Consider the following 19,720-nt stretch of genomic DNA (forward strand, 5'->3'; position numbering starts at 1 on the left):
TTCTAAAATGTGACTGACGAGCAATCTCTTTTATAAATTGCAATAAATTTGTATCACAAAGTATAAAAAGAAAAAGACCGTTTTGCATAAAATCATTTATTAATGTCTTGCATCATTTTTAAAAGTTATTTGATAAATTTTTTATTACTTATTTCAAAAAACACTGAAGAGAAAACATTTATTGATTATGACTTAAATTAATTATATGTTTTCTAATTAATTTTACATAATGTTTTTTAGTGATAAATTTATCAAAATAATCTATATCCTGATAGATTATTATTGCGTACTCTCTTGCATATTATACAATAGTTAGTGTGTCCGTTCAGAGATAAAACAAGATAGTAGAGTCCCTATGTAATATTCGTATCGGATGTATAACTTCTCGTACAAAGATTGGAAAATCTTTTTATATAAAGATGTTCTTATCTCAATAGATCTCGTTGTATTTAACATGTATGGGAATATATACAGATACATACATACGATTTGGACGTCGCGTGTATTATCTATCATGATCGCATACGTATAAAAATTTCTATCGTAGCAAATTAATTCAATTGTGAAGAAATATATCACATTGCATCCTTTCAAACAAAAAGCATCAATTATGCTTTAAAAAAATAGATGATTATAATAAAAAAAAATAGACCATATATCACACAAGTTAAAATATGAATATGTTAAATGCGATGGGATTAAATACGTTTAAGAATATCATTATTCCAAAAAAATGCAAAAAAATACATATATAATGCGATTGATTGCATAAAAAAAAATATATAAGCTAATATACGATCTGTCATTTGACTTCTGTTATCGATCTTGTCTTTGCACTGTGCGCATCAATGAATATTTTTATATTCAATTTTTTTTCAATTTTATCAATTATTAGACATCATCACAAATATAAAACACGAACAAGCAACGAGTTTCAAGTGTTAACGAGATTCAAAATCATAGAAGCACTGACGCCCCAGTTATATTAATATATATATCGCGTAATATACTCCGATAATTTTTTCTGATTCTTGTTTTCGTCTAACTTGAAAAAAAATTTCGCAGCCATCGTCTTGGTCTAGTTATAACACAGTTACGAAAAAGTTCATCGAACAATCTGTCCGGCCTTTACTCTACTGTAACCGATTTTGCCAAGTTTCGCGGACAATCGACGTTACAACCGCGTAAAACCGCGATATGGAAGGATAATAGCTGCATGGGAATGACAGTGAGAATTCCTTGCAGGCAGTCGACAGTTTTAGGTATCTCAAGAGCTCTATCGGCGAACGCTATCGTTTCTTCGTCTCCTTCCTCGCAGATAACGATCGGCTTGCCGTCGCGCGCGGTAACTTGTTGCAGTGCGTTCATGCATTTCTGCAAAATAAATTATTCAATTAGTATGTAGCATATTTCTTTAAATATACAGATATTTGAAGTTGCTTGATAATAAACTTACCACATACACCGGGTCTCTCATCACGATCATAATCACCGGCATAGAGTCGTCAACAAGAGCCAATGGTCCATGTTTTAATTCACCGGCCATAATTCCTTCGCTGTGCATATACGTCAATTCTTTTACTTTCTGCAAATACACAAAAATTGCTTGTAACGTAAATCGCAAAAAAAATATATATTTCTGTTTTTTATCTGAAACTCACGAGTGCGCCTTCCATACATGTGGCAAAATTATATCCGCGACCCATAATCAATAAGGATTTGTGTTGGAACAGAGATTTAGCCAACTCCTTGACTTTATCGTCAAGCTTCAGTACCTCGCGAATGAGATTATCGAGATTTTTCAGACCCTCGATGATCTGAAAAATATTTGCAAACGTTAAGAAAGTCATATCTTATTTGGGAGAAAAAATATTGTGTTGAATCCGAATAAAAATATACTTGTAAACGTCTTGCACGAAGGGAGATTCTGTCCTCGCTCATCACTAGCGCAAACATCACGAGAGAAATGAATTGCGAAGTGTAAGCCTTGGTACTCGCCACGCCGATTTCGGGACCGGCGTTTATGTGCACACCACAATGGGACTCGCGGCAAATGCTGCTGCCGACCGTGTTCGTTATCCCCACAATAAGAGCCCCACGGCTTTTGCAATAACGCAGAGCCATTAATGTATCGGCTGTTTCGCCTATCGTTAGAAAAAAAAATTGAATAATTCAGTCGTAATCTCGTAATCTTCGTCATATATATATTGAAACCAAATCTTTTATGATTACAAGATTTTTATTAACTTATTTTTCTACCTTTTTTTGTAATAATAATTTCATTATTCCGTAATTTTGCAAAATCTTACCCGATTGAGAAATAAAGAAGCAAACGTCGTCTCTGAAGACTGGTGTATTACGGTCCAGAAAATCAGATGCTAGTTCGACCATCACCGGCAATTCTGTCAGTTCTTCGAGAAGCTGTCGCGTAGCTATAGCAGAATGGTAGCTTGTGCCACAGCCGATCAGCATGAGACGTCTGCATCTTTTAATTTCGGGAATGTAATCCTGCAAAAACGTATTTGTGTCGAATTCATTTGCGAAACTAAGTAAACACTTGCATAAAAAAAATTTATTGCAAAAGTTACTTTAATTCCGCCCAAAGTGACGGAATCGTCCTGGAAGTTTAAGCGTCCTCTCATGGTGTTCACCACCGACTCCGGTTGTTCAAAAATCTCCTTTTGCATGAAGTAATCGTAATTGCCCTTCATGATTTGCTGAATTTCCATTTTGAGCGTCGTAATCTCGCGGGCGTGAGGATCGTCCATGCAACGACGAAGGCGATGAATGCTCAGTGCGCCCTCCTTAACGGCAGCTACATCGTCGTCCTACATCAATAAGGTATATAAACACGATATCCCGCCGTGATCCTGTCGGAAAAAAAATCGTCGTAATGTCACGTCGATTCGCACCTCTAAAAATATCACGCGATTTGTGTGCTCGATTATAGCGCTTGCGTCGGAAGCAAAGAAATATTCGACTTCCTTGTCCTCGAGGGGTTGAAATTCGGATGTGCTCTCGCTACGCGGTATGACCGGAAGTTCTGGATTCCTGCCATGCGGACGATGATCTGCATAGAAACCATAGATTGAGCCGCGCATTTTATTCCACGAAGCAAAACACTTGAGAGCTTCGTGTTCAAAAATCTATTTTATTCGACATAATTTTAAAAACAATTGTAAAATAGAATAAAATCCTACTGTGGAATTTATATATATATAAATTCCTGGACAAAATTAGCGCCCCATGTTGAATAACAAAAGTTTAAACATAAGGATAAAATTGTCACTCACAAATGAAGCAAATGATAAGACATTCCTCTAAAATATTATCCCGATAAAAAAGTGCATTCACGGATCTTCTACGAATAGAAACCAACTCTGTGCGAGCGTTTTTAAAAATTTTATTTTCTTAATTTTTCATGGTTTTATCATCAATGATGTGTTTATTTGACTAATTGGCATTTTTACATTGTTTTCTCTTAATAAATTCTTTCTAAACTCTCAGGCATTTGTTATCGTTTATTTTCATATGATATACAATTGATTTATGATATCAATTCGAAGTTTAGACTGTTTTATTCAATAACACGGTGCGTTAATCTTGTCCAGGAATGTATATATATGTTCATTTATTCGACAAATAAGAATTTCTCAGGACAAACACATAGATTACAGCCTGATAAAGTTTGATGATACATTATCTACAGTACTAGAAGTACTATATAACATATTTATAGATATATTACAATGCTACTAAATATCCCGAGCAGTGAAATTTGATTTTACAACGATATACTGATGATAAGAAAAATTAAAGTTAATAATTAAGATACCTAAAACTAATTTTCGTCATTATTATGTAAGTCAAGCTAAATTAAATTACGTTTTTTCACTAAATTTCTAGTGAAATTATTGTATTTTTGTCCGCCTTCTAAGTCCCACACCACTGACACTATTACATAAAATTTCGGTATTTATATCTCATAGACTTAGATTATCAACAATACCCCAAATGTTAATATGCCGTTTACTGCGAGACATGAGAAATGCGATACCACCGCAATGACAAAAAATTAACAATAATACGGATAATGTCATCAATAAACAAATAAATAAGACGCACGATCAACAATTGTTAACAGAATACACAGTCTTATTCGATATGCATAAATTAGCACCGATTATTTAGCAGTGAGTGGAAAGAGAGTGTACGTTATACATTCTATAAGACGCATCGAATTTTTTGGAATATATGTTACAAGGTAAAAAAATGCGGGAATAATTTGTAAATTGATATATGATAGAAAGATCATACGGTACGTACTGCGGTCAGTATGATACGATTGTCCATAATCCATCCATCATAATTACCCAGGCTAGTCACAATCTGTTTACCGAGACAGTTAGTGGCGGGCGTGAAGCAAGCGGATAAGCGAAAACTTAACATAAAGTATTACCTTGAGACGGTGCCTCACCTTCTGCACAGATTGGAACGTGGGAAAGGAGAAGAATGAAAAAAAAACAAAAACAATTAGCAGACAAATAATGCGAAAAACAATAAACAGCGCAAACAATTGATATAACGGCAAACACAGATTTAACGGAACGGACAATTGCTGCGGCAACAAGGAGCGAGCATCAAGCGGCATTGATTTGGAAAATAAAATGCTAATTGAAAACAAAAATATTACCTTTTTAACTAGAATTTTTCGTACTTCTTAACGATATTTTTTTATTATAACAAATACTTTTATCTTCTAAAATAATTTCGTCTCTTTACTATAAGTCTTTTGCAAAGCACGTCATCGCGACAACACACACACATACACATACATATTGTGTAAAAGCCGCAAGTGCCCAAGCTCTTAGTAATGCAGAAGAATACGTATTGCTTTGTCGTTTTTATTATTTCGAAGGCTAAGTCACGTTTGTCGAAGAATTATTCGTTGATTCCTCTGACTTTTATCATATAATGATTAGATAGGATCGATTGCAATGAAGAATAATCCTGCAATATTCAACATGTTTCATTAAGACTTAATTAAAAAAAAAACTACAATAAATATACTTTTGCCAAAAATTGCATTCCTGAAAAATTACTCAGAAAAATATATATTTGTACGCTGTAAGTTTCATAGATTTGTAAAAAAAAAGAGAGAGAGAGAGAGAGAAAGAGAGAGATAAAAATCTCGTCTCTTGTATATATATATATGCAGATTACAACAATCGATTCATGCGAAAATATGTCAATTAGCGAGCATATGGAAGGGTATGTTATTGTGTTAAAACGGGAGAACAATAAGAGAATAGAGACGCGACCTCGGGCGCAAAATCATCGAGATCGGTAAATATTAGCGATAAATTATCGCGAGGGATGCTTTGATGAATGCGAGAAACCTCGGTTTAAGTGTTCCTCAATCACCGGATCACTTGCGATAGGTTCGGATGATATAGAACGTGTCACACGATGATAAAATTGTTCGATGACAATGATTAAGCGAACAACACACATCATCGACGAAAGAAGCATTTCGATTTACATACCACACACAGATACTGTGATAGAATGCCATTTTTTTTTCGTCCTCTCATTACAGTGAGAGATCCAGTGCCGAGGATCGAAGTGAGGAGTAAGTCTAGTATAGTAATGTATATACCTTTGTTTATTGCACATTGAAGGTCGTCTGACGGCGTGAAAAGTGGTAGAACATAACCGCAAGGTGTTCATGCAAAAGAAACATTTGTATAGTAATCCACATGAAACTCATTCGAAAGGAGCTTACGTGCGATACTATTTGCCAGAGTTTAAGGAAACAAGCGACGAGTATGTCAAGTAACAATCATGCGCCTACTCGAATTCTTCCAACAATTGCGAGTAGAGGACGAAGTGAACGAAAAAGATTAAAAATTGTAAGCAAGAAAAATAAATATTAATTAATACTGTAATATATCTGATGTCATTCGAGAGAATCTGGTCTGGAAAAATTCCTTTGCTTGTAATTCTATGACGCGAATATACAACCAATTGACTCACTAATAAATCTTATCTCAACGCTCTTCGCAAGAGGATTAACGCTCTAAGATAGTATTTTCTATCAGCTGCAATATACGATATCGAGAGTGCAAAGTAATAACAAGTGTGAAACCAGATGTTACTTAGTTACATGAGCGCTCGATTTGTTTTCCATATCGAATGATTCGCAATTCGGATTAATGGGAGAAGCACATGCTTAGTTAGTCGTCAGTTGTATTAGTCGCATTTTTCTTTCCAGACGTGGAATCGGAATGAGACACGTGATTGACACAGCATAGACTGGTTAGATAAGACGAAGCAATACTTCCGCGCGATTCCGTGATTAACATAATTGCGTAGGGAGACAAACATGTACCTCTTCGTCTCTTGAGGCGCTCTAAAACGTTCGATATACGCTCGTGTCGAGCAACACTTGAGATGTCAACAGCTATACTCTCAATTCTCAACACCTGACGTTACGCTGGGAACAACTCTTTAATCTTTCAAAGGTGCTTGTCTACGTGCCGTAGCATAAGTCGACGTCGGATCGATCCGCAATATTCAGACTTACCTTTCCCGTACAAGATAGGCACGTGATCGGTGGCCAGTCTCGTTTTTGTCTTGATGCCAACGAGAAGCGGCGATCCTCGCCTCGTGGCCACGCACTCGCCCGGGAAGTACTTGCTTTTAAAACAAAGGGCGAAAGCTCCTTCCTGAAAAGGATTTTTCTTCGTTTTGTTATCCCGTTACGTCTCTAGAGTTTCAAATTTGTTATTTCAAATCTTTTAGCAAGATGTAGTCGTAAAATAGTTTTTTTTTTCAGAATTAATAAGATATACTCTATTTTTCTGCATTTCTGCGAACGAAACGATCCTTTGTCTATATTTCTCACCAATTGCTGGACGACTTGCTCGACCAGTTCACGGAATGAATACGCGGGGTGCTGTACCCAGAGATGGTGTATCAGTTTGGCGATAACTTCGGTATCGGTGTCACTCTCGAACGCGTATCCTCTTTGTTGCAGCAAAGTCTTGACTTCCTTATAATTCGTAACGATACCTGCGTGCGAAATAAGTGTGTGAAGAACCAAGAGGGACATTTCGAGATTAAGTAAATATTATAAGCATTACCATTGTGAACAACGACAAAGGCATGTTCACTATCGGACCGCTGAGGATGAGCATTCACTTCCGACGGCACACCATGAGTCGCCCATCGCGTGTGAGCGATGCCGACGTGGCAATGAGTTTCCGATTCGAAATCGAGATTGGTACCTATAAATGAACATTGTGGATTTTAGTACGATGATCAAGGAAAAGTGATTCGAGGTATTTCTTTTTAACGAGACGACAAAAACGATCGTCGTGACGTCGTAAAAGCGCAGAGCGGTTTTGCAACCTAAAACCCTGCAGCCGACACTTACGGCAAAATATCTCCTCCTCGAGAGCTTTGACCTTTCCCTGCTTTTTAATAATCGAGATGTCCTTGCCATCCGCGCTGTCGAGGGCGACGCCTGCAAAAGGACACCACACGTGAAAGGAATTTCTATGATCAATATAAATCGTGTTGCCCTTTTTATTTCATGAATTGATAAATACGGCGAAAAAAATGAGAAAGCGTTTCTTCTCTTCTTTAAAATTAGGTTTGCGAAACGAGAGATGATTAAAAAAAAAGCGCAGTGGCTAGATCGGATGCAACTGGAATCTCATTTCGACGATGAAACACTATTCTTTTGCTGCTGATATTCAAGAGCTCACGCGACTTTTAAAATTGCAAATATCTATTTATATCTTTTTCTATTTATATATTCTAGAACATAAAAATTAACAGCGCAAGAATATTATACTTTTATGTATATATATTTCTTCACGCAAGAAACATAATTTTTTAAACGTTTAAATATATTTGGCGAGCTTTACAATTCATATATTTTTTTTAATATTTCCTTCTTTTTATATACGGTCAGCATTTTTATTTTCTCAAGATATTCTCAAGATACAAATTTAGCTTTTACTCGCGAAAAAAAAGATTATACAGAAAAATATGGGGAGATATAGAAATTGTCTTACCTGCAGAATCATATCCGCGATATTCCAATCTTTTCAAGCCAACAACTAGCAATTCCAAGATCTCCTTCCTACTCTTCGGTGTCAAGTAGTTCAAATAAGCGAAAATCCCTAAGCATTCAAAAGATAGGTATTACTAATATATGTACATATATTATTCGTTGAGTCATGCGTCATGCGCGATAGAAACACAAACGTATTTAATTATTATTGATTGAGAACAATAGATGTTAAAATCAACCTTTAATCAGTGCTATAAGTTATTCAACTTTTAATCAATAATCTTCATATATATATTGCATTGCTTAATGTTGAACTGCCATGAATTTTATCATGTAATTAGCTACATTATTAGATAAAATTAACAACAAACAATGGAGGCCTTTCTTGTTATAAAATTTATAGTTTTTTGTTTCAATCTGATTACGCTGTCAAGCGTAAATTATATACTCGTATTATTCGCTGCATTGCATAATGTAATTTCTTTCCCTATCTCTTACGCGTGTGCAGTTTACTTGATCCGATGCATTAAATGTGCATTTACTAAACACGCTGGAATTCTAACCATTATTAATTTAATTCTATTTTTATCATATGGTTCTCTCAATTATTTTTAGTTTTATACATATCTCAATTTATTCTTTTTTCTTTGCTTTTCTCGAAGGTATTCTACTTGTATATTTCTGGAATTTATCTTAAAATAACAATAAACTTGTTCTCTCTCTCCTCTGCTTCCAAGCTGCATTTAATCGAGCGAAAAAGTATAATAAAACCGGCGACCTTCGCGCGCTAGTGGGCGACAACAGGCTATCTCTCAAGTTCACCGTTCTTTACACCACCTTTCCATTCCGAAGGTCGGATTCGTGAAGGAACGCGGAAAAGAGAGGAATCCGATTTATTCGGATGCGCGAAAAGGTCGCGAAGGGAGATTGCATCGAAACCTTTCATTCTACTTTTACTTAGCGCGCTAATTTGCAAAACAAGACCAAAATGTGTAGCTATACAAGCTGTACATACAAAACGCAGAAAATCACAAATTTCATTGTTTCAATTCACTTTTTTTATATAAAAAGATTTTAAAAAATTTTTTTTAATACGAATAACATACACTTGATAGCAATAATTAGAAGAAGAAACCATAAACTTTGCAACAAGAAAGATTTACAATTGTAATTAAACATGATTGTAATAATATTAAGAAATTTTTTCAGATTTAATATTACGTATTATAATTACATGTGATAATTGTAGGAAATATAATTCAGTCAATAAAATGTGATAATATAACAAATATAAAGAATCAAAGTGAAGAGGAGTCTTATCAATGTTAATTAATAAATTTCGCGCGGAGGTCAAAAAATGTCAAATACATTACTATCGTGCATACATTAACGGAACCTGACGCCAGACGCATTGCAAAAATGCAAATAGCCGACGTCCATGAACGATCTCGAGAATACAAAAAGATTGAGAGGTCTGATCGACCTAACGGCAAAAGAGAACAGGTAATTCAAGATACACGCGCGCCGGTGAAAGGGAAAGTTCACGAAATTAAACTGCAGATTCGTCATCAGATGGGCGCAGTTATCGTTGTGTTAGCGTGGAATAATCATGATTTTATATATGCATGTCATTTTCGAATTCTGATAAACGACGAAAATGGATAGATTCTGATAAAAATCGCATTTGTTTAAACACTCCTAAAGCTTTTCAACTGTCACTCAACACTTGCTCTTCATTTTAGTAGAGATTCCTTTAATCGCTGTGTGAAATCTCGCACAGTGAGTCATCGCTCAATGATATTGATTTCTGATAGCTTACTACTTTAAAATTAATATTGAGTCAGTAATAATAACGTCAAAATATTTGGTGAAACTTACATTTTACTTATAAAATGCGGTTATCTACTTGAAGATTTTTCAAATCTATTGAATTAATAACTTTGCTTTTATATTAATAGTACAAATATTGTATTTTACACACGAGTAGGTAGCTCAATGTAATTGAAACATATTGATTTAAATCGGAGAACATTGAATTATTGTTTCGATATGTACTGATATTGATGCTAGATACCGGATAGTATTATCAATATGTCACAATGTATGACTTCGACGATAATCAAATGAAATTTTATGCAGATCGAATTTTATGCTATGATGTATAATAGAATAAAATAAAATATGATTATTCTATCTTACAGTAAAAAAATATTTATTATGGAATATATTATCCACAACGTTAATATTATTGTAATTAATATTAAATGCGTAGCAATTTATAGATTTATTTGATAATAAATTATAATATAATTATATTATAATTAATATATATATATTATAATTTTGCAATAGAAATTGGCACGCATAAAGAATGCAAAACTTCTCCCATTTCTAACGACGTAAGTCAAATTACTGTAATCAAACAAGATTGCGGATGAAATGTGATATCCGAGCGCGGAAAAAGTCTAATATTCATTTTGGACGCGTCCGATTGTCCTACTTTTACTCGATTGATTTCACTCCGAAAGTTTCCTGGATATTTTTGTAACTCTCATCTTCGTAACATTCAACACTCGCCTTCTGTTTTTTTTTCTTTTAGATGGACGCAATCTTGCTAATTTCGGTATTGCCAAAAATTATAACAAATCTTACACGTGCTTATTCATTGAAAAATTTTCATCGAGATAATTGATTCAAAGCTAGAACTATCGACAGAAAATGTCTCCTTTTTGAATAACAATGAAGATACTTTTTATACATTACGAGTACGCGCATAAAAAAAGTCAATGATGCATTATAGCACAAGTATATGCGAGCAAACATTGACGCAGCTGTTATTCTCGACTACAGCTATAACGTAAAAAGGAGACAAAGATAACGGCAAAAATAACGTCAATAATAATTAAATAAACATTACATACAGTGTTTAAAAAAAAAAACAATAAAGTTAAAAACTAATATTCGTTACTTATTTTTTTGTGATTTTATTTAGTTTTAGCAAAGGCAACATTAATAAAATACGTATATAAAAGCAAGATTGTTTAATGATATTATCATCGCGCATTATTATTGAAAGACCTACCGCCCATTACTTGCTGCAAGACTCTAAGCGCGTCGATTATAAATCGAGACGGAGGGTTGAGTATCTTGTATCGACTATACAGCTCGATTTGGATCTCCGAGGAAGACTAGACGATTGATTCATTGAAACTCGAAGGAATACTCCGGTTATACAGAACGATAAGAAAATTTTTTCACAATTGATACGGCACGGTTTTTTCAATCATGAGATTCTAAGGAGAAAAACAATTTCCTTAACATGTTCGTGGAAATTTATTAGCTTTATAACCGTGTGGTTGTATTATGGATGATAAACAGCTTTATGTAACGATAAAGAAAGCCTTATCGAATGCCGGAAGTGGCACCTTTCTGAAAGTCAAAAAGCATGATAATTAAAAAATTTTATCATTTCCTGATTACTACATTCGGTAGATTAATCATACTAATTTGATATCGTCTTACAATAAAGGAAACGCATGGAGAGTATTTCTGTCGACTCTGAGTAATTTCCTCGAAGGAATGCCTCATTCATATCAGTTCGCTATCATATCTCTGGAGAAAAATTAAACAAGTCGCATTATCTTTATTTTATTACTGCACAACATTTTTACACGTAAAAGTGCAAATTAATATACGGAATTTAACTTGCGGATTTGTGTTGATACTTTATTCCGTTAAACTTGTAAATGTTTCACAGAATAAAATAATTGTGCATGAAAACTAGTGCGTATGAAAAAGTTTTTTAAGCAATTCTCCGAAACATTCGCTGGTAATGAAAGCATGTGGAAGATCTCGAAATTCAATTCGCGCCGCGAAAGCAATTGAAATGCAGCCGATGTGTGTGTCAACGAGACCGCGGTTGAACGGCCGTACATATAATTATCATAGCATCATTTAGCACAAACTTGGCTTGTCGACCTACTGACCATGATATTCCCTGTATAAATCTAACGGGGCTATCGTAAGATGGAATCAATTGATGAGCAAATGTACGCCGCGCATCTTTAATTCTTTTTCTTTAATAAACTCTATTTTTTAAAATTATTTCCAAGTGTCCATAAACAGCAGATACTTATGGCAGAGTATTGTAAATATTGCGAGACGTAGAAGTAGGATGTTATAAGATAAGAATATTGTAAAATATTGAAGTAAAAAAATATTAAACAAAATACTGCGATAATATAATACCAAGCTCAATCAATATAATGCGTGTTCAATAATAGTCTGAATATTTGAATACTTTCTGGTTGAGTTTATATGTAATTGAATTCATACGCGGTAGTCGAATCTTGCAAGGCAAACGAGATGGCGGGGACGATCGGAAGAGAAAGGAGCCGTTTCGAAGGTGCATATCTCTGTCGCGTCTAAATGTCATATGTAACTGTCCTATGTCGTAGCACCCTCTCGCTTCGGGTTCGCTCAGGTTTGCGCGCCGGAAAAAAAGAGACTTTCACTCGACCGCGCCGTCCGTCGTCGGCACCGCCTCGTGTCAATTGAAAAACTTCTCACCGACAAGCTATTGTACGAGCTGTATTACAATAATAGTTGTACACTTGAATCATTTCTTTATCCTATCGATAAAAATAGATTCAGATAGATACTTCGTCATGGAGACTCGCGCAATAATAGTTTGCCAAGTTTTACGATAATTGAACTGTTCAAATGTTTTACTAACTTTTCTTCAATAGAGTAATTTGTTCAAATCTGTGTCCATGTGATGTTTATCTACAAAGTAGATGCGATCAATATTTTACACCGGGCACTGATATGACTATTAAATCGATAGAGGTGGCGCTAATGAAGTTAATGATTTATTCAGAATCCGAGAAGCAAATGATATGCAAACGTATGTAACGGGAGATTTTTTTTCAGAATACATCCGTTTAGAGAGTGAGATTTAAAAAAAATGTCTATTGTACGATCGAAAGGTCACGTCGCCACAGAAAGTTGCTTAAGAAAGTAAAAGCGACGAGTTTAATATTCGCAAGTATAACAGATTTAGAAATGTATGAAAGATAGAGTTGATTATTAACATTTCCGTAGAAAGCGCAAAACCTCCTAAGCAATATTTTCTCGATTTTGTAAAAATGATAATAACAGATTTTACGATACATACTATGCTCGAAAGTTTGTAATTACAATAGGCGCTTTCATCAACATTATTTCAGAAAAAGAGAATGTAATTCGATGTGATTATCGCGTGTATTACGCGAGTTAATAGAGATTTAACATTGTTGCACTGCCTGGTAAAATACTGGAGCATGATTTGCGTATAGGTCGATAGCCGAGGAAGTCGTGCATTTCGCAGAAAAAATAATCATGCAAGATTTCTACAAGCGCACACGATCGAGCGAAATCTCAATAACACCCTTATTCGAGTTAATTGTCATTTGATTGAACATTCAACAAATTTTTCAATTTCAAGCGATTTCTCATTGATTAATTCATTTATTAGAGCATCCATTTTAAAACAGAGTGTGAGAATAATCGTAAATAATGTAAAGGGAAAAGTATCGATTTAACTTATAGGTTGTAAAATCTAATTTTAAAGTTACATGAAAAACGATATAACAGCTAAGACAAGATATTGTATGTCAATGTCTTTCTTCTATTTACAAAATAGTTTTTGAGAATATAAATGTTTCTGTTGATTATTCAACTATACATCCTCAATATATATTTAAAAGAATCACAATAAAATTCTGATATTCAGAATACAATAAATTAAATTTGTATTCTCAAAGACAATTTTATAAATAGAAGAAAAATTGACACATAATATCTTGTCTTAGCTCTTGTGCCATTTGTCTTGTTATTAAATTTTATATTGTAAGAGCTTTTTACTAATTGTAAAAATTTTCGTCAAAAATGTGACAACAGATTTATGCAAGATTTCTCGTGATCTCGTAATGACTTTCCGAATCGCCGTAATGTTTTTCGAAAATATTGTCTAAAATAATCGCGCCGAAATCTCGAAGGAAAGTATTGCGCTGTAAAAACTTGAAAAATTCAACTTATATCGCAAAATTACCTCAAGGCAAAAACTGTCGTAATACGAGAACTTGATAAAGTTTGCATTATCAGTGTTGGTGTTGTTATTAATTGTAATTGCGACTATAAAAATTAGTTGTAGCAAGTATAACACGCGCTTCTTTAAATGCATAATAATTTCGTATGTTGTGAATAGATATGATTTGTTAATTTCATCGTTATGTGTCATTTCATCGTTATGTGTCATTTGTTTAAAATTAGAATATATACATATATATCATTTAGCCAGCGATAAATTGTCACTGGCGATATGCATGTGCATGTATCCTTATTTGCTCTAGAACTTCCGGTATCAAATGTTATAGCTACTATATGTTTCACTCTTATCATTTTATATAACATTATCAAGCTTTTATTTCTTTTTATAAATATAGCAAAATTTAAATATTTATATAGCAAATGTAGACAGCAAATACACAATACTAAGAAATCAATATTGGAAAACATTAGAGGTGTATTTTTCCGTGATAGGTTTTCACTCATAAGTAAGCAAGTACTTTTTGATATACTAAGCAATAACGCAATTTTTAAATTGTACTAGGCGATAAGTAACGTTTACGATCTCGTATGTTAACATTAAACATTAATTTACAATTATTTTATATTTAATTCTCTTGCGTATTTTTAAGTTTATTCTTCAATGACAAAAATGCATCATTTTTTAAATACAATTTTAATTAAAATTGCAAATAATAGACATTTCCGCTTTATTTCGTTTATTATTATCCCGCTAATTAACAAAATACGATGATTGTATACTGACGTGTGGAAATCGAACGGTTTTACTGCGTTCCATATTCTCAATTTTATTGCGAACATATACATTGTCATTTTCGGGATTTGACAGCCAAACTGAACGATATTGACATTTGTGCGCGGTCTGACAGACATCATAAACATGTAACGTCATAGATCCGTGTATTAATTGAATTCGCCATTCATCGACCATGGTGTAGAGCGGGCGGAGAAAGCGGTTGTCGCGTTTATGCAAAGTCCGGCAAAATTCATTACTTACCACACATGTTATTGACGTTGCTTGCTCGTCACGTATGCGCAAACACGGCGGATGCTTGAAAAAGAGCCGGAACAGTCGGTGAAAAAAATTAATAAACACGGAATGTCACACTCGCTAGGATGTCCGCGACAACTTGCCGGCTTGCGCTACTCTAGAACGTAGTCTGAGCCATACGGCAGCGTGTTCACAGCTCTTATGACGTGTAGCGATCGCGCACACGTGTATGTGTGCTATGAACGTAGCTACGCCAGTCGTCAACGATCGCGCAAATGTGTGAGTATGGTCGCACGGTGGTGATTACGGTCGCGCACGCGCGCCCATACATCTGGCGTATGGCTGCGGGTTGCGAGCTGCGGGCTGCGGAGCGATCGGTGCGACTGTGCGCGCCTTGATAATATCTTTCATCGGCTGTATTGATGCACCAACATTTATCGACTGATTTCTCTGATTGATTCGCCGATCACGAGAAAGCGTGAATGCAGAAGGGAGCACGGGTATGGATCATTGCGAACGTGCGACCACAGCATATACACCTCTTTGACATACGTCGTGTCACTCCATTAGTTAGTGTAACACACGAATGCAGCCGAACACGCGATAAACGTTGGTCGATATTCGCTGCGCGATTAAAGCTCTCGGTCGAGTCCGTTGAAATTCGGTCATCACCGTATCGCATATTGTATACAGAGCGCGCTACCTACCGGAATGAATTTTGGTCAGTCGGTAAAGTTAGTACCTAAAGTACCTTAGTGCTGCGCTTTGAAATAAGCTCAAGTAGGCCGCAAACGAGATACAAATACTTGCAACTAGATTTTCACGATTGTCAGCATAAATTTACTAAATATATATATATATATATATATATATATATTACAAAAAAAACAAATTATAAATATAGAGAAAATAGCAAAAAATAATAATGAATAAAATTCCTTAAAAACATTAAAAATATGTATCAAGATATCAATGAAGGCGTTTAAACTTATAGAAAGTTATGTTACTAATTACAATTTTGATTTAAAAAGTACGCAATTAAAAGATAAATGTGCAGAGAATCACAAAAAAAAAGAAACATCTACGCATTAAGCCAGCATTGAAACATTGTGCATTTTCGACAAGTTTTAAAATATAATATTTTACGTATTACAAAATAATATGTTGTTTCTTGCATTTTGAATTTTAATTTTTATAAATAAATTAATATCACACAACTTGTGCGCCTTCATTTTATAAACTCGTTAACGTTGTCTGAGACAAGAATTAGTTTCGAAATTTTAATGAACTGAAATTAATTACTATCTTAAACAACGCTAATAAATTTGAAGATTTTGAGGAGATTTTTGATATAAGACGATAAAAAATAGTAATTTATTTGTTGAAATTAAAATTATTTTTTAATGAATTTCGTAACGTAAAAAATATTTCGTTGTGTTAATTGTAGAGAGAGCAAGACTTACCGCTACTTACCGCAGCGTTTAGGGGTTGTTTACGTCACGCTGTTTACGCATTCCATTCCTTCACTATCTCTTTCCATTCAGCTATCATATGTTATTCTACTTCGCATTACCCATGTATCTCTTCTGCGCATGTTCCCTAAGTCTTCGCGAGTCCTTCAAATATCCTGCGGTATTTTGCTTTTTATTAGTCGCACGGCGGCACTCGTACGGGTTCACACGTCGAATTATCCCTCTCCTTATTACTCTTATTACTTTCCCTTACAGTTTTCCGTCTTCCTCCCCCTTTTCTATCATTACCTGTTGCGTATATACTGTTCTATGCAGAGTGCCGAACGCGTATTCCGTGCGACAAGCGATATTCGAGTTATATCTTTGTTCTCATAGGACAAAATCGCGTCGGGAGTGTGTAAAATACCGTGTGATCGTCGTAATAAAAACCGGGAGTGCCGTTTAAAAGGTCGCGCGACTTTCGTATTTAAAAACGCACGCGTGCAATGCACCTAACCTTCGCGCTTCAAATCGTCACATTCGTCCCGCCGTAATTTCGTAATATAATAAAACGTGTGAGAGTGGTTTATGCCGGGAATGACGTGATAGTTTCGCGCGAGTACGAAACGCCGTATTGTAGCGAATTGTATAGACGAACGTATTTCCGTCGCATGCTACGACAAATATTGGGACATGATTTTCTTTTGACTTTGGACTTGGCTCGGGGGAGAAAAGGATCGGTTTTAATCATGAAATCTCGACTACAAAAAGGCATCTTCAGTGTGAGATGCCCGGTATCTAGTCGGTTGATTCCATGATTAATCGCACCTTAACTTCTTCGAGCTACGTTTTGTTCTCTGTTTTGAGAAAATCGTGCCTCAATTGGAAAATACGGTCGTCTAAAACGCGGACGGAATTTGCACGTAACCTCGCACGTAATCTCGCAGTTTGGACAATTCGGTTTGATTCGCCTGCGACATCGGAAGTGTTGTTTAATGTAAATCGCGCGATTTTTCGTATTTGGACACGCACGCGAGCAAGGCGTGCGCCGCGAACGCGTGTGATTCAGTGCGAGTGCTTCGAAGGACCAATGAGAGGAGGAGGAGGCTCAGAAGGAGCATCGTGCGCCGGCGGAGCAACTTTACGGTAAATAATAATTCATTCATTTATTAAAAATGTTGTACACATTAAAAGACTTAAAATTTCAATAATTCTTTTATTCCATATTTGCTTACAAAAAGAATTACATTGCTTACAAAAGAAAAAGTTCAATGTACTCAATTATGATTTGATAAATATTCATTATGAACGCAACTATAATCTTGATTTATTTTCGTATTTTACAGATCATCAACTATGCAGATCAATAGAACGACAACTCCGCTGCTGCGCATCGATCGGTGAGTTAATCTAATTTGTCTTTTATTATTAAGATAATGGATCGGAGAAAAATAGTGTAAAAATGCATTTTTAAAACACTTTGCAGAACTGTATAGTTTTTATCGCAAAATTTTATATCAAAATTTTATTCTCACATATTTCAAATATTTTGAGTTGTACGTGCTTTCATGTTACTTGACGATACGTTACTTTTAAAAAACGAAGTACTTATTCTTTTAATTGATTTAAATTAAATTTATTTACATGTTACCAATATTATTATATATATTTAGAAAAGATACATGTTATGTTAGATTATTATTATTATTATTATAAAAATCATTAAAAAATATGGAAATACCTGCAAAATGTGTTGTGCATTAAAGAAAGCAAAGTGTTTCTAATTTGGATTTTGATTGAGCGCACAACTTTTATTGGCCTAATAGCCTTTCAATTAATATATATTAAATATTAATTTTATAATATTAAAAATATAATCATACACAAAAATACTTTATATAAAAATATGAAAAGTGCACTATTTCTCCGATCCAATATTTTAAATGGTTAGGCTAGGACTTAGATGCGTTGATAAATATTTAACCCTGGAACATTCCTAAATATATTTCATGATTGACAGATCAGAGCAAGATATATTAAATTATTCGGAAAGTTTATAGAATTTTTTTTTTATGACAAAATCAAAAACAATTTTTATATGTTTATATATCTTTATTCAGTAATGTATGCACAAGTTGTTAAAAGTGGTATGCAAAAGTTGTCGAAAACAACGAAGCATATTGAATAAAAATGAATCTAAACATATAAAAATTATTTTCAATTTTATTATAAAAATTATTACAAACTTTCTAAATAACTCAATATATTTTTATCCTGACTAATGTATTATGCTTGTTTATATATATATTTTTATATATTTTTTATACAATAAAAAATATAAAAGAAAAGAAATATTTTGAAAAGTAAGATTATACATAAAATAAAAGAAAAAAATTGTTAACACACCGAAAAAAAGAATTTGCTGCCGCTAACATATGTATTTAATATGCAATACTTAGCAACAATTATTTTATTGTGAAATTCTTATGTTATTGCATTTATTTTATTGCAAAATTCTTTTTTTCTGTGTAAATGTGTATTTTTATTTTTTCTTTCCCTACGGTAAGTGGTTTATTTATATATTTTTCCAGGGTTAAATATTATACAAATTGGCGTTGAAAAGCAAAAGTAAGAAAATTTTTAAATACATATGTACGTATTACAAATATAAATTAAAAATAAAAAAGAAAATTCTTTTACACAAACGTAAATATATTAATAAATTATGGTATATTTGAAATAATTTATTTAATGAAAAAAAGAGCACATTTTTTATTAACAGTTTTGAAATATATTTATTTTTGCTATACGCCAATTTCTTCGTAATCTTTCCTAGCTTATCCATGCATCCGTGGTCCTATGGCTTAACACTAGAACTACCAAGGCGGTCAAAATAACCGGTTTATATTTTAGAACAATTATTTAAATTTATAATGTTGTATTTCCTGAGATTTTTTCTGACTTATTGCATTGTATTAAATGATTAAACTGATTAATATATTTTTTTGCTTCATCTCTGTTTAGAAAAAAAGGTAATAGAAACTGGTATATGTTAATCGTCGGTAG

The 19,720-nt window shown here is 33.9% G+C and overlaps 1 protein-coding gene across 6 annotated transcripts; it reads right to left on the reverse strand.

Annotated features, from left to right (window-relative positions):
• Positions 1–80: 80 nt before the first annotated feature.
• Positions 81–15,820, reverse strand: LOC105672119 (glutamine--fructose-6-phosphate aminotransferase [isomerizing] 2). Of its 6 annotated transcripts, none has more exons than XM_012366836.2 (14): positions 15,210–15,820; positions 8,085–8,192; positions 7,439–7,528; positions 7,146–7,289; positions 6,908–7,074; positions 6,587–6,728; positions 4,460–4,480; positions 2,913–3,070; positions 2,589–2,828; positions 2,310–2,508; positions 1,900–2,144; positions 1,662–1,817; positions 1,457–1,585; positions 81–1,374 (listed from the first exon to the last, which is right to left on the reverse strand). In XM_012366836.2, the coding sequence occupies exons 1-14, from the start codon at positions 15,214–15,216 to the stop codon at positions 1,129–1,131; spliced, it is 2,052 nt and encodes a 683-aa protein (XP_012222259.1). In that variant the 5' UTR covers positions 15,217–15,820; the 3' UTR covers positions 81–1,128. The 6 variants fall into 6 exon arrangements, with proteins under 6 accessions (XP_012222259.1, XP_012222258.1, XP_067208893.1 ...); XM_012366835.2 differs by lacking the exon at positions 4,460–4,480 and adding an exon at positions 5,660–5,686; XM_067352792.1 differs by lacking the exon at positions 15,210–15,820 and adding an exon at positions 11,166–11,317.
• Positions 15,821–19,720: the final 3,900 nt, after the last annotated feature.

The sequence above is a fragment of the Linepithema humile genome, chromosome 4 (assembly GCF_040581485.1).
Source record: "Linepithema humile isolate Giens D197 chromosome 4, Lhum_UNIL_v1.0, whole genome shotgun sequence".
NCBI lineage: Eukaryota > Metazoa > Arthropoda > Insecta > Hymenoptera > Formicidae > Linepithema > Linepithema humile.